General features: G+C 36.7%; 2 protein-coding genes across 3 annotated transcripts; both read left to right on the top strand.

Annotated features, from left to right (window-relative positions):
• The first annotated feature begins 3,469 nt into the window (after positions 1-3,469).
• LOC135789169 (protein rapunzel-like) lies at positions 3,470-16,356 on the top strand. 2 transcript variants are annotated; one of them, XM_065298855.2, is made up of 3 exons: positions 3,470-3,555; positions 11,163-11,225; positions 13,415-16,356. In XM_065298855.2, the coding sequence occupies exon 3, from the start codon at positions 13,443-13,445 to the stop codon at positions 14,613-14,615; it is 1,173 nt and encodes a 390-aa protein (XP_065154927.1). In that variant the 5' UTR covers positions 3,470-3,555; positions 11,163-11,225; positions 13,415-13,442; the 3' UTR covers positions 14,616-16,356. The 2 variants fall into 2 exon arrangements, with proteins under 2 accessions (XP_065154927.1, XP_065154926.1); XM_065298854.2 differs by lacking the exon at positions 3,470-3,555 and adding an exon at positions 7,715-8,114.
• On the top strand, positions 3,886-6,718 carry LOC135789167 (protein rapunzel-like). The gene is made up of 2 exons (XM_065298851.2): positions 3,886-4,059; positions 5,025-6,718. Exon 2 carries the CDS (start codon positions 5,060-5,062, stop codon positions 6,239-6,241), a length of 1,182 nt encoding a protein of 393 aa, XP_065154923.1. The 5' UTR covers positions 3,886-4,059; positions 5,025-5,059; the 3' UTR covers positions 6,242-6,718.
• Positions 16,357-16,477: the final 121 nt, after the last annotated feature.

Raw genomic sequence — 16,477 nt, 5'->3', positions numbered from 1 at the left:
CTCTCAACAATGAATCATCCATGGTAATGAAATGAAACATGAAATGACAAACTAAGGTTAAATGACAACTGATCATTAATTCCCTTCTGCTGCCTTCACAGAACAACACAATCCAATGCAGTGACCTTCAGCTTTCATCACCGTCTGGCTTGTAATCACATTTTCAATTTGCAAAGGACTCAAGGGTTGAGGTTTTTAAAGGGCAGAGAGGCCTGAATGCAATTAATAGAGACATGGATCCACATTACAGCTAAACATTGAGGGTGAAGATGGGAACTACAACACACCTTTTGACTCAGGGATTATATTATACAAAGATTTTATTACATAATGAAATGACCACAAAACAAGTCGCATGGGTTTATTGCAGTCAAAATTATCGATATTAAGTAAACATATTTTGTAAATTTCCAACCGTAAATATATAAACACTTTATTTATCATTAGTAATATGTGTTGCTAAGGTGATTTTATAAATATTTTGATATTTTGCACCCACAGAGTCCAAATTTTTATTTATTACCTTTATGGTTTTGTGAGTCACAAATGTGTTTAACATGTTTAAGAGGGTTATTTTTAAAAAGGGGGGTTTTGCTGTTTGCTGCCCCTGATGATGTCACAGCACATGCAGCCCCCATAATAAAAGTCTAAAATACAGGGTATACTAAAAATATACCATATAAACTTTTATGCATTTTAGTATTAAATGCATTGTGTTTTAAATGCATGCAAAGGATAATTCACAAAGAAAATACATGTGATTATATATTTAATCATTGTAAATTCCTCTGAAGCTGGCTATAGAAAACACAGATATTACATCTGTCATTATAACAGACTTTGGCAAAGCGACATTTCTGCATAGTTCACTAAAACCTCACTGATGTCTGTGATCTGGAGGCAGATGTTCACTGACACAGCATGTTAAAGGAGGAAACGATCTGACCGCATAACTTTTCCTGACATTTTCATTAAAATAATACTCAAATCAATTTAGATTATTACAATTTCTAAAGAAAATGCAAGTGCATGTGCAAAACTCACCACCACAATGCTGTGATAGATGGTTTCTATGGCTGTTATTTCTTAAATATGGTATTGTGATATTTTTATTTATTTTTTGCTATCAATATGATGACATGTTGGGGCAGATTTAATATTTAATTTATTTAATATTTATTATTCTACTGCAGACCTTTGAAATCATCTTGTTTATTTTTTGCATTTTATCTCAGTGTTATTTTCAACAACTTTATTCAACAATACTGACACAATCAAATGACAGCACGTGGGCAGACTTTTAACCGATTAATCCTTTAAAACAACACAGTAATAATAAGCAAAATCCCTTATTGAAAGATACAACAGATCTGGTTTCCCTTTCATGTCAAAAGTTGCTTGTTGACACATTTAAATGAGGCGTGCGTTGAACCTGCACAACTGCGACGGTGTGCCAAAGCGCATTTTAGTACCCACGTGATGCAATTCCTAAGCAAGGCCCACCTAAATCATCGTTTTTTTCGGTTAAGAGGACAAACCTGTCTGAATAATCTCAATTTTACGGTTAGTCAACATAGCCTGAAGCCAATTCCCACAAAAATTAATTCACAACATTTATCCTAAAACTTTCCAAGCGACTTGCCGATGCTTGAATTTCGTAAAAAAAAAAAACAGGACCGAGTTCACTGACGTTCATTGTCTTCTGAAGAGATTCATAAAATAAATGTCTTGCACATCAGATTTTGCTTATCTAATGATGGCATCTATTTGAACCAAAGTGACCTCTTGTGGCAGATCTGTGTGCAGCCATGGTGACACACTTGGCAATGGCAAACTAAAGTATGCATTAATATTCTGAGCATGCTGGACATGCACCGTCCTTAAACAATTAACAAAGGTTAGTGGTTTATCTCATCCATTGCAACAATAAAACACCATGTACAATACATTGTGCACAAATATATCATTACCAAATTGTTTCGAGATACAGTTGCAGGTCTGCAAATAATGTATAAATAATCCAAATAATAATACAATAATGACGATAGTGCTGTGAATTCAACTTAAGATGTTAGGTAAGTATTGTTTTTATTAAACATAAAGATATCAGTACATCAGTAGTCTACCTCCCCTTGTTCTACTCTCAGTTATTTATTTTTGGATGAGAGTTTAACTGTCTGCAGGTGAAGGGCAAAGAGACGAAGTGTGAGAAAGCACAGGAAGGAAATAAACTTCAACACAGTTCATTCTGAAACACAGAAAGTAATAGCTATAGGAAAGAAACTGATATCCACTGAATATGTGTGAGAGATATACAAATCTAAATTTGTAGTGATTCATAGTGATGGTGTGAGACCCAGAAAGATTTTGCATTTTTGATTTAAGTTTATAAAATGCACAGTTAAATATTACTCATATAAGAGAAAATAATTTAAATTTATGCAATTGTGCATAAAGTTATCTGGGCATCTTTCAGTGCTTTAATGCTTTCAAAAAATATTTTTTTTATTATGGGAAGTAAATTAATTATTAAATTAATTACTAGTATTTAATGTATGTGTAAAGTCGTAAACATCTATTGATGCTGCCTGTTAGCTTTTAACAGGTGTGGTGCGTCATAGCTTTTACTATATTGTTTATTTTATGACTGATGGGACACCTCATTCATTAAGTAAATATTTAACCTTAAGATAAAAAAAAAAACATTTCTGTAAATAAAATGTCGATGGCACCGCAAGGCTGTTTATGGTAATGGGCTCTTTATGGAAATGTTTCCTGATCCATGCTCGCTTACTGATTATTATGCTCCAGCTCCACAGTGTTGTGCTATTTTGAGCACATTTGTTTAAAACCTGACTGATTTGCATAGTGCAACATGTAACAGTGACATAAGGAATTAAAATGTAGAAGTACCAGAGTCTCTGTAGTCCACGACAGGCTCCTACTGTTCCTCCACAGACGAGTCATTGCATGCCAGCGTGTCACAGCGATTGCTGCAGCACAAAGGAGCTGCATTTGACCGCCTGCCACGCCGGGGATGCACAAACAGTGAAGTCTTTCTCTGCGATGTGACGGAAATGACCTCGAAGAACCGTCCCTCCCTAAGGGCAGTACATGCAAATTTGTGTTGCTCCCCAAGGTCCCCTAAAAAGACAAAAAAAGGGAGAATTTTACAAACATGGAAGTTTTGATGTGAATAAAGTTATGATTGAAAACATTTAAAAAGTATATTGTTGTAAAGATGATCCGTAGCAGGGAACACCAAGCAGGATTTTTTCAAGGAAAGGTTGGAATTAAACACCATCATGTCATTAAATTAAATGCTGAGTTTAGAAGCAACTGTTTACAGGATGTTATCTGCCTCCATGTCTGTCCTTCATCTCTCCGAGTGGGCTCTGAGGAATGCTGGCAGGGGATGGAGTTAATCCAAAGTGGGAGGGTCACAGGGAAAAGTCTATATATACATGTGGACCATGAGAAGCTGGTGCTTTAGACACAGTTGGACTGCATGTGCTGGAACATTAGAAAACACATTTGTATACTTCAACACTAACGGTAAGTCTTTTTTCTTCCTTTTTAATCCTAATAAATATGTTCTCTTTATTTTTTTTATTTCACAATTTAAAAAAAAACTTTATGGTGCCAAGGCAAAGTCTTTTTTTTACAAAGGCAAAAAGATAATACTAATAAAACGTTTTGTTCACAATTTTGATGAACATTTGATGAGGACATTTTATGGTAATCATTTTATTAGCAGGATGTTGTGCTTAAGTCAATATTGGCTTTCATGGATCTCTGAGTTACAGAGGATTACAAATAAGGGATGTGGCTTTCAGCTTTTTAAAGAGCAGTTGATAGTTTCCCTTCCTCTTTTTCAGAACCAGTTGTTGGTTCTTTTTATTTTCATGTTAAAACCATCAAAGCACTGAGTTTCTACACCTAGTATTAGCTTGAATTTCTCTTTCCTTTGAAGTCATTTTTGTCTTAAATCGAAAACGCCCTGGAGTTTTAATTTCAAAATCATCATAATTGAAAAGGAGGACTTCGTTGTATTGTTCAGTAAGTATTTTTTTTTTTGCTCCTAATTCCTCTAAGATCCGCAAGCTCTCATGAAAGATGCATTGTTGAGCCTCCATGATTTTCATTTTAAATCCTATTGAATTCTCCTAATCCCTATTTTCACCATCTCTAATCTTATTATATAAAAGAGCTAAATTGAGTCTTTGATCATGACTAACATCTTTATGAAATCTAAAGTTTACCCTTGTAGATTAATTTTTTTCTATTTTTTTAATGTAAAAGATCTTTTTGTTGAAAAATATATAGTTTCACTAGAGAAACAAGTGCATTGGTTAAAAATCTCAGTCTCAGATCTGGGTGTGCCTTTTTCTGTATATTGAGTCTTAGGAAATTAGATATCAGTGTGAGATCATCTCCCTTGTGTAATCAAAGTGCCCAGAAACGTCCTGAAATGCTTAAACAGCCAGAGAAATATATTTTCTCAGCAACCTCCCCTGAAAACATCTGCCTTACAACCGGGGTTTACTGTAAATGCTGAATTATTTTCCAACTAGAAAGAAACTCTCATATATTCACAATGACTGTGTGCTCATTATATTTTAATGTGCACTTTGAACCATTGTACACATTAGTGTTTGCTTTTTATTCTTACTTAGCAGACACCTGATCCTACTGATCTGCTTTTATTGTTGTATAATTTGCCGAGACTTTACGGGCGGGGTGTAATGTGGCTCAGGACAAGCCTGAACAAGACCAGAAATTTTTCCTTTTTTCTTCGTTTGATGGCTCAGGTCCATGGAAAACATGTTAAAAACAAGCACAAGTAACTTCACGGATATCTTTCCTCCCCCCTTGTGGTCTAACTGTCCAATTCATCTCGGGTTACTCTAAAGGTCTCGTTTTAGGAAAACAAATATGACCCTTGCAAAAGGCTGCATTGATTTTGGTATTGATTTGATGCTGTGGCTTCCAGTTTATGATATATCTGCCTCGATCTGTTACAGACAAGGATAGGAAGGACTTTCTCCTTTGATTCAGAATGAGTCGGGTGGAAGAATGGGTGCTGGAGAACAGGAGCAAGATCGAGAAAGGAGTGGAAATCATGGGGCAGGGGTGTGAGGTTTTAGCAGCCACCGTGGGACAGCTGCACCCCATCCTGGAGGCCGTGTTCGTGGCCTCGGCCGAGCTCCTGAGCAACCCGGAGGGTAAAGAGGCCAAGTACATCACTGAGCAATTCGAGAAGATCAACCAGAAACTCGAAGGCATCCAAGACGAAATCGACAAAATAGCTTTGGAGCTGCAGCGGACGTCCATGAACAAGCAAAACTTTGACAGCGAGGCGCAGATGGTCAGCCAGTACGAGAAGTTTCAAGACTTTGTCAATGCTAAGCCCAAGTTCAAGGAGAAAAAGAAGGAGAAGTTTTTGAGCCAATACGAGAATACGGGTGCAGATCTGAACATCGATTCCTTGTACAACGCAGTAATCGGAGAAAACACCTCTGGAGATCCCATGCTTGACACGGTGGTCGCCACTGAGCAGCGGAGCAGAAGGCCGGTGGAGGAGTTTTGCGCCAGGCTAAAGAAGCTGTTCGTTGTGGGAATTATAGCAGTCATGGGTCACGCTGCCCTGAAGGAGGGAGCTGTAGGCGAAGCCATGGTCAAGAAATGGCAGGATCGCATGGAAGAGGTCGAGAAACGCATGAAGGCAGCCGTGGACGAATGCATCGAGAATTTCCCAGAGCAGGCTAAGATGGATGTGGAGCGGCAACTTGTGGATCGCCAAGGCTCGGTTGACCCAGAGTTCACTTCATTTATACTCGACCTCCTCGCCAAGAAATACGACTGGGTGTGTTGGTCGGTTCGGGTCTTCAACCACAGTGGCCTGTTCTTCTGGAACTGGCTTGCCGGCAAAACGTACCAGGGAAGGGGAGGAGGTGGCAACTTTTTTGATCTTCTGACCCCAAACAACATCAGAATCGTTGTGTCGTTCAGTGCAGACCCGAAACCGATCAACAAGAACCAGGTGCTGGAACAGATTGAAACTCAGAAGTTAAAGGGTAACATGATGTCTGTGGCTCAGACCCTGTGCGACTCTCTTCCCAACACCGTGGTGCACGCTGTAAGCCGCTATAAGAACGTAGAGGAGAAAAACAACTTTCAGCCAGAATGCTACTACTTTGCGAGTCACAAAAAGGCGTATTTCTGCATTCATTCTGAATAGATGTGTGAAGACTGGAAACATACAAATGGCTATCAGTCTTCAATATATTTCTGTTATCAAAAGTATGATTGTATTAAACTGCACAGCATTAGATAAGACAAAGATCCTGGGAATTCTCGCCGAAACTTTATTTTGTTGCATACCTGTATAACATGTCTATGACCAAACATTAACGCACTCATCATATATAAATGATGTAAAATTATCATTAGACGGTTTTGTTATCAGTTGGTCTACAACGGATTTGAAAAAGCCATTTGTGGCTAACAAGAAAGTGGCTGGGTGCATTATAATGGCATTTATTGTTAGCCGTGGTGTTTACAATCAGAAAGCATATCAGTTAAACTTGAGAATGTAGTGAAATGTCTTAAAAGGGGCAGAGGGCTTTACTGAAAAGATGTTATTTTATATTAAATATACATATAGTCTCTGTAATCCATGATATGTAATCACAAAATAAAAGAAATGATCTAGGAATTTGTTTCAAACAATCACTAGCGACCCAAATATCATGGGGACTTCATAAATGTACCATATGACCATAGTTTCTGCATACTAGTTAGCCTACTACATTAATTGTAACTACAATGAGAAACATAATTTGGTATTATCCTACTGACACAAAAGACTCAAATTCGACAAAACGATAGTTATTTTCTGCAGTTCGGTCCCTACTGAAAAATCCAGCAAAGACCAGCATAAGCTGGAAGCTGGTTTTAGCTGGTTTAAGGTGGAAATAGCTGGTCTAAGCTGGTCTTTCCAGCCTGGCAAACCTGGTGGGTCAATTGGTCTTCCAGCATGACCAGCTAGCTAGACCAGCTTAAAAAGTGTCTTAAACACAGCAAGACCAGCTTGCTACACCAGCAAGTTCAGCTAAACCAAGCTGGGAGACCAGCTAAAACCAGCTGGTATTAGTTGGATTTTTCAGTAGGGATACTATACAGCAGTAACAATAGCACCCTTACGGAAATTAACCATGGTTACTGTAGTACAACCATGGTTTTGCTATTACGAATAGTAATAAATACATCAAAAACTATCGTTACTACACTTTTACCACAAAAAACATGGTTAATTTTCGTAAGGGCACCCTTATGAACAATAACTAGTTGTATTATGGTAAAAGACAAGTAGTCTACCATGTTTTGGAGTACTGATTATTGTGTGTATTTTCATACCTGTAGCTTTACCACACGTCATGGTTAAAGTGGTAAAACTGTAGTAAAGTGGTGTATTGAATGATTACTACTAGCAAAACCATGGTTTTACTATGTTTTTTAAACCATGGATATTTTGTGGCAACCATTATTTTACTACAGTAACCATGGTTCATTTTCGTAAGGGTAAAATATGATTCCTGTAATTCTTTGAAAATTAACCATTATACTACAGTTAAAAAAAACATGGTTACTGTAGTAAAACCATGGTAACCACAAAATAACCATGGTTTTGACAACCATAGTTTTCAAAAAACATAGTTAAACCATGGTTAGTGTAGTTAAACCATGGTTTTGCTGATAGTAATCAATACACCAAAATACCATGGTTACTACAATTTTACCACAATAAAACCAAGGTTAATTTTTGTAAGGGAAGACCTTGTCGACCATGACTTAACTAGAAGTAGCTTTAAATTATTGTTACTGCAGCAAAACCGTGGTTAAATTAGAAAGTTACAATGATATTTTGGCGGAAGCTGACGTTACCATGGTAAATGTTCAGACTAGTTAAAAGCAATAGTTTAGATTCCTCCCGTATATCTGAAGGGTGTGTCGAGATAGAGAAGAACCGACACGTGATCAGAAGTTACTGCACACAGATCAGCACAAACTTGTGTTTTCTTTCATTCTTTGCCATTTCTGGTCGATTTAAGGTGAGTTTGGTTCGTAACAGTAATATTACAAACTCTTAATCGTGAATATAATGTTTCAGTTTGTGTAGTTTATGCTCACGAGCGCTAAAGTTTCTGGGCGTTTCTCTTCAGACCATAATCGTCTTTTTCTTCTCCTGTCCCGTGTCCTTTCTCCAGCTCGTGACGTTTATATTCTTTAAAAACCTAAGTAGTTTGGTCAGTAACCGATTATTTACGCAAAAAACAAACTCTTTCGTTGTACTTCTACCGCATTATCGTATCTGTTCCCAAAAACTCTGAGGGTTTGTTTGATCGCTGCTGCGCCCTAAACCAGGAAGTGTTTCGTATGACAACACGCAATGTAACATTGTGTAACTTTACCGTCTAAAATATAAACTAAATGAACTTAAATGATGTGAATGATTAACTTTTTTGTGTTTGAGGGACACAGACGTACATTATCTTCGGCTTGTCGTGCACGCATCTCCATTAAATCGCAGGCCTGTGAATACATCCTGCTATGCAACTTTAATGCAGAGCTTTAACACAACTATTGTTTGAGATTCTCGTTAAAGCCAGTGATTAAAACATACAGCATATGGGAATTAGCAACACTAAAGACTTGTGGTTTATTATAAATATAAAGTGTTGAGAGAAGAAGCTGACACGATGCTGTTTTTCCTGGTCTTGTTGTCATGGTTACTGAAGTGCTTTGGAAAAACGTTCTTGCTTAGCTAGTTGAGCTACCTTGTTAATTTCCACCCCTACCAGAATGTTCACGGAAAACTAGGGCTGCACGATTCGGAGAAAAAATCTAATTGCGATTTTTCTGATCAAAATTGCGATTCGCGATTTAAAGTGCGATTCATTTGTATATAATAAAAGAGGTACATCCAGGTTTGTTGTGGTGGTTTTAATAGCACCAAAGAAAGATGCTGTGCTACTGTTTATTTAAAACCTCTTAAACATTGTACCAAGTTGTCTGCAGGACTTTGCTATTCTGCAGACACACTTTTTTTTAATCTAAGAACATTAAAAAAAATACAATTTAAATTTTTTTTTTTGAAAGTTTTATTTAAAATAACATATAGGCCAATGTATTTTGGCTGTCACTACAACAATGCATCTGACAAGCAAATGTTTAGTTTTTCTTTTAATCATAAGACTATACTCATCTTGTTTTACTTTTCAGGCATCTGTAATAAGTGTAAATATATTAGTTATTAGAATCTATGATTTAACATAAGCAAAAAATACAAATAAAAGACTGCACAGTCCTCACTGTAGGATTTTAAATGTGGAGCTGCAGAAGCTTGTTCAGTTAAGAGTAAGGACTGATTTTAATTTTTGGTGTGTAATAAACATTTCTGACACAGAAAGCACCAGGTTACTGTCACTTTAAGACACAAGACAGCTAAACTGCTCTGCTTCAATATAGCCTACTGATAAACATCCAGCTGTTTATGTTCACTTAGACAAGAAAGAAAACTTAAGTTTAGTGATCACGCGTGTGCTGACTGCTCTCTGTGTGCGCGCTTCATGAACCCTCATGCCTGTAAATATTCAAAGCGGTGCAGATGTGCGCGTGCAAGAAAGTATAATGTACCTGTTTCGTCTGCTGTGTTCCGGGCTTTAATGAAACCTGCTTATAGTCTGATGAGGCGCTTGCCATTGTTTGCGATGCATGACAAGAAACGGACGTATATACACCTTTCTTTAAGTCCAACATTACACAAAAGGGAAATGTTTTCGCGCATTTCTGTCCTTTCATTTGCCGGTTAATGAGTTATAATGCGTTTTTAAAATGACTGAATCCAAAATCTGCCAACTTCATGACATTCCGCGTTGTGCAGTTAATTCCATTTATATGCATTTCGCGATTCTGTCCGTGTTTTCCGCATCGCGGAAATCATATGGCCGTACACTTTGTTGAGGAGTTGAACTGCTGCTCGCGCTCATGTTTTCCAAATGGTGTGATGACGTGTAGTCAGCACCTCAGTGTTCATGCACTGTATTGGTCTAAACTGCATCAAACGTAAAATGCGCATGAAGCGAACTGTCAAAAACTGCGTACTAGATGATTGTTATATTTAATAGTTTTGAATCGAAATAATCGCATTTCTTGCGATTCGAAAATCGCATCCATTCACATCGCGATTTCGGTTTAAAAACGATTAATCGTGCAGCCCTACGGAAAACCTTAAGCAGTTTTGGCATATCCCATTATACTGTTGTGTATATGATAAAGGTGTATTTAGACTTTCTGATACTGTGTCAGATATACACAGCGTCTTTAGTATTGACTCTCTGATCTTTATTACCATAACAAAAACACATGAAGTATTTTCAGATGTGTGACTCTGCCTTTGAAAATCCAGTTAAAGTCATTTTTACTGTACATAAAATCATCATACATAATGTAAAGAACATTCTGTAAAAATATAAAATTGATATCTTTAACATTAACTGAGTAAGGTCATGTCCGTGTCACATATTCATTGTTATAGTTTACCGCATTTAAAGTGATGTGTGCAGAAACAAAACACACACACACACACACACACACACACATAACAAGTTCACTTCTGTGGTTTTCATTTACTATCCTGTCATTAAAACCATCCAAATAGTTAAGAAAAATAGTTTTGTAACAAGTAATTTAAACACATTTACAGCATTTAGGCATACAACTTTAGATCAAAAGATCTAAGAAACCTTTAGGGAAAACATACTTAGTTCTCCCTTTAAAAGTTTTGTTTTGTTTGGCTTGCTTTGCTGTGTGTTACATAAGGGAATCTCATTGAACTGGTCAAACTGTTTTCAATTGAAATGCCTTTGTGTTGCATTGCAATTCTTTACTATGACATGTTGTGTGGTAAGGTGAGTGTGTTTCTTTCAGTGTTTGAATGAACGCATCTGGCCCGTTTCTTGTGTATGGGTGTGGTTGTCAGACACTTAATACATCTCTCAGCATGTGTACATGCACCTGGCTACAGTATTGTTGTGCTTTGCTTTCCAGGAGCAGTTGTTTGGTTTATAATCTTTTTTTTATTTTCTGTACTTTATTAGGTGAACCCACCTGGATTCGAATTATCCACTATTATCCACTACAGGAAACCAAGACTGACACGCGTAAGTTCTGTTCATTCACTCAATGGAGAAAGAAACCCTGATTTACTGAAGATTTGAACGTGCACGTGCTAACATGATTTAGCAATGGCCGTCATTTAGGATAACTATAGACCGGCTGTATACTTGAATTTGGTTACATGTTGTTTTTGCCAAACATAACTTTTGAGATATATGATATTTCATAATGTAAGCAAAGTCGATGATGATTACAAGGTGCTTAGTTTAATTAATTAATTAATTTCATTTATTTTAGGCTATGTAGACGACTTTTAAATTTTCACTGAAAGGCTCTATTTAGCCATCTGGGCAGTGTTTGGACAGCTATTAGACGTCTTTAAAAAGGAAAAATTGAGTGTGCTTTCAGGTTTTGTGTGACCATGAAAGTACAAAGCATTTTAAAGATATCTAAAAGGCAAGCCTAGCCTATGGATTGTCACACTGCAAAAAATGACTTTCTTACTTAGTATTTTTGTCTTGTTTTCAGTCCAAATATCTAAAAATCCTTAAAGGTGCCATAGAACGTAAAACTGTATTTGGCTCAGTGACAAAGACGGTTTGGCAAGATGAGAAATTCAAAAATTTGCACATAGTGTATTTATGTTAATTTTATGCAATAAAAACTACATTTGCACCATTTTCATGAAAGTTAAGACTAAATTGACCTGAAAATGTCAAATGGTGTAACCGTCAATTGCGCCAAAGAATGAGAAATATCAAATATTTTATCCACCTTGATGGCATGTAAGCGTAATCATAAAAAATCATTTTAAAATATCATTTTATTAGTTCTTTCTAAATGAAAATTTTAACGCGTTTCTGTAATATTTGTCATGACATATGCTTAAAACCACTCTGTTTTCTAAATAATTTTGACAAATGATGCAAAAATGTCTGTAAAAAAATCATATTACACTAAACTAGATGATTATATTTGATTCCACCTTTTTTTAAAGAATATATTTATATTTTCAGTTAAAATCATACTAGTTACACCAATTGACACAGACCTGTTACACCACATTGACATTTTTGCAATTATCCCCAAATATTCTTTCAAAATGAAATAAAGTCAGAAATTTTAGACTTGGTCCTCTAAAAAGAGAGTGTATGCAAGTAATATGCAAATTTATTTTGAAATTTTAACCCTTTTACATTTAATTGAATCATATGGACACAAAATAATTGACGTCACGTCATTGACCCTTTTACTTATTTGAATAATACGAGCTCTGTACATGGTAATAACATATTGTGAGCCTCAAACGCATTTGTTTCCTCCTTCTTATGTAAACCTTGTGCATGCAAAAGACCACTGAAAAACAGGCCAATCTCAACATTACAGTCGATATGTATGCCACCAACATTAAATCACACATTAAATTAAGTACAATGTTGTTACAATGCTAGAAACAAAGTAGTGTCTGCTGAGTTTGCGCTATATGCTAGTTAATGCTAAATGCTAGCATTTAGGCTAAGTTGTACTATTACCTTTACAGTTGCGTTTTGCAGGAACCACAAACTTACCACTCAGAAACGTGCATTAACAATCTCCAAACAATTGATTATTCCTAAATTCAGTATTTTCGTCTGATACAGACTCAAACATAAGGTCTGTTTACACACACAGAGCTACTGAAGGAGCTGCTCTGTAAAACAGCCAATCAGAGCAGAGCTCAACATTATTATTCATGACCCTTTTAAATAAGGTAATAATACATCATTTCATTCTAAAGGGCAAATCCTAGGGTTGTAAATGGACATGTAAAACTGTCTCTGGATTATTTTTGCCCCATAAAAATTGAACATGTTACACTAGTCAACATTAAGAAAAAAGTTCAAGATTCTTTTGCTTGTTTTAAATTTTTAAATATTTGTACTGAAAACAAGACAAACATACTAAGTAGGCAAGTCATTTTTTGCAGTGTCATACTAGAAAGCCCTGGTATATGTCCAATGTGCTGCAGGGCCAACATTTGGCACAAAACCCTTCTCTAAATACGGGTGTGTCTAACTATTTGCACGTGTGGCTATTTGCACAATTATTCTTAGTAAATCGCCAGCATGCATGCAACTTGTTACGTTGGTATTCACGGTAATGCCTTTTTTTTTGTATATGTTATTAATTATGTACAATCCTAAAAATTAAACTGTGGTGTTTTAAGCTTACTCTTAATCATTTGTTTTCACAGATATTTTTGGCAATCAAACTTTTGAAGAATGGCCGAACAACTACAGAAAATTGCACAGAAGAAGGATGTCGTGGAGACCGTGATGGAAGTATTTGAGCAGGGAGCCGAAGTGATAGCCAGCGTCGCTGGAGATATTTTCCCTGTTTTTTCCATCGTGGCTCCTATTGTAAAGCTGGCGCTGGATAACGTAGAGAGCAAAGAGGCACAGTACATGACAGAACAGTTTCAGAAGGTACGAGATCGCCTCGAAGCCGTTTCCGAAGAGATCCAGCAGATCAACGATGAGATCAAAAGAAGCGGGATAGATGATACCTACTTCTCTGTGGAAGAGAACCTGCTCAACCAGTTCCGCAAATTTATGGAGGTCCTCAATGCCAAACCTAAATTCAGAGAAGTCAGAAAGAAGACTTTTCTGGAGCACTTTAAGAAGACAGGCGGTGACAACAACCTCCACAAACTGTATAATGCGGTAACAGGAGATAATTTCTCAGGAGAGTCTGTGCTGGAGATCACGCTAAACTATGAGCAGAAGAGCCGCAGACCGGTGGAGGAATTTTGTGCTATGCTAAAGCAACTGTTTTGCATCGGTTTGATAGCTTTAGTGGGACACGCAAGTCTGGAAGGCTATGGTGAGGAAGAGAAGTTGCTTCAAGAGTGGGGCGAGAAGATGAAAGTGGTCCAGTCTAAAATGATCGTTGTTATCGAAGACTGCATCAACAGCTTTCCCACGCAGGCTGAGCTGGACTCCAAACGTATCGTGAGAGACCACAGCGACAAAAGCAACCAGCAACTGGCTGACATGTTAATCGAACATTTGAAAAAGAAATACGACTGGGTGTGCTGGTCGGTCCGTGTCTTTAACTCTCCTACGGGCATGTTCACCAGTAAGAAAGACTTTCATGGTTTGACGGGAAAGAGTCGATTTCAGGTGCCGACATCTGATGACAAGTTAAACGTTGTGATCTCGTACAGCGCCTCACCTGAACCCGTACGTAAAGACCAGATACAGAATCTGATCTCGGAACAGAAGAAGCCCGCCATGACGGCGATGGCCGAACAGCTTTTTGAGACGATCCCTGTTTGTGTGGTTCATACGGTCAAGAGCTCATGTAAAGATTTGGGCTTCTCCTGTAGCTTCTCTGATGAGCTGCACTACTATGAAGAGTTTAAGAATTTCTGTGTTTTTCTTCATTCTGCCTAAAGCCAGCAGGAAAAAATAATGTCATGGTCAACAGCTAAACAGATGTTTGCAACATGATACTTTAGTAAACCTTAAAATGACAATACGTAACCATTATGTGGTTATGACTTAAGGGCCAAAACATATTTTTGTGACAACTGCGAGTTTAAAAGCTCTGAGTGATATACTATTCACTTTCTTTTTATACATTTTTAAATAGTCATGTTTCTATCCATGCTTCTCTAAAGTTGTAAATCAGTGGTTTTCAAACGTTTTGCCCTGCAAGCCCCCCTCCCACCGTGTATTCCTTTGCGCCCTACACAATTTATTATTTTAATAATTGTTAATTAATAATTCCTTTGAAATCTGGATTTATTATAAAAAAGTATTTTATAAAATGTCATAAACTGCCCCCGGCACCATCTTGCGCCTCCCGAGGGGGGCGCGCCCCATGGTTTGAGAACCACTGCTGTAAATAAATACTTTTATTATTTAAATTATGTAATTTTATATTTCCAAAATTCAAATCTTTGAAAGCTATTCAAAGTGCTCAACAATAGCATAAAGGTAATCTAGTTACTCATGAGAACAATTGAGAAGCTCAGATGCAAAACCGCTAAACGCAGCCCAGTCACACGAAATTACGTACCTATAGTCACGTATTTTTTGTTTAATTATTTTTCGTGATAATGTCACAAGTCTTTTTGTGATCGTATCACGAATTTCTGTTTATGTGTCATTGTCACGTATTGGTTACTCAACTGTTTGGTCCTATTTTCTTACCATTGTCGCTTCGGTTTAGGGTTAGATTGACATAAAATGACATCCTTACCCAAACCCAACTCTAACCCTAACGCCAGGCGACAATGTTTTGAAATTAAAAAATAAATCAGAAAAAATTGTATAAACCAATACTTAAAGTGACATCCTAACGCAAAAACCAAATCTAACCCTACATCGAAGCGAAAATGGTTTGAAAATAGGAAAAAGCAGTTGAGTAACCAATACGTGACAATGACTCATAAATAGAAATTCATGATTCGATCACGAAAAAACGTGAAAATTCGTGATCATATTCGTAAAAGAATCAATGCAAAATGACCATGGTCCCTTGTGACTATTTGAATGTAAATACCTAATATCTGGTTCAGTTTCTTCATTTTTACATTCTGTGAGGTTTTTGCCAAAAAAAGCTTGCACCACTTAGAGGGTTTTGCAGTGAAAGACAGTCAAATTTGTTAAATACAAATAAATTGACATTTGTGTAAATAAGGCCTTTCAATTTCTGACTAATAACCTTTTTATTGCCATTTAAGTGAACCTTAACATAAAAGCCTCATAAAAATGCTCATTTACAAAAAACATGCAGACGCACTTAAGGGTTTTACATCTGAAGTCTTCAATTGTGCATTTTGAGAAAAAAATATATGTGCTTTGTATGTTTGAACAGATTTTGGTCATAGTCACACATTTACCCTTATTTAAGGCTTTTTCAAAACTGACACATTACTTCATCTATTTCTGATCTAAACTAAACTGTTTTTGGCTGCTTTACACGTTGGTCAGATCTGTGGAAGTGGGGGTTTCTAGTATAGAATAAACTGCAAAGGGTTGTCGGGCTATGCAAGAGTGAGGTAGATGTATGAAGAGATGTATGCACATCATACAATCATGTGCTCTTTTATTTTAGTGCAGACCAGCTATATCTTTCCTGTAGTCTTGCAGTAAAATATCGAACATTAAAGTTATCTCGAAATTAAAACTGATGCTGATTACTGTCTTTTTTTACCATATTTAATATTATATAATTGTCCTCAATTCATTGATTAATATTATTTCAAATAAAAATAAATGTTGTGTTTGTAATCTTTTATCTTTCCCCT

Source organism: Paramisgurnus dabryanus, chromosome 13 (genome assembly GCF_030506205.2).
Source record: "Paramisgurnus dabryanus chromosome 13, PD_genome_1.1, whole genome shotgun sequence".
Taxonomy (NCBI): domain Eukaryota; kingdom Metazoa; phylum Chordata; class Actinopteri; order Cypriniformes; family Cobitidae; genus Paramisgurnus; species Paramisgurnus dabryanus.
This window is presented reverse-complemented; position numbering and strand designations above follow the sequence as displayed.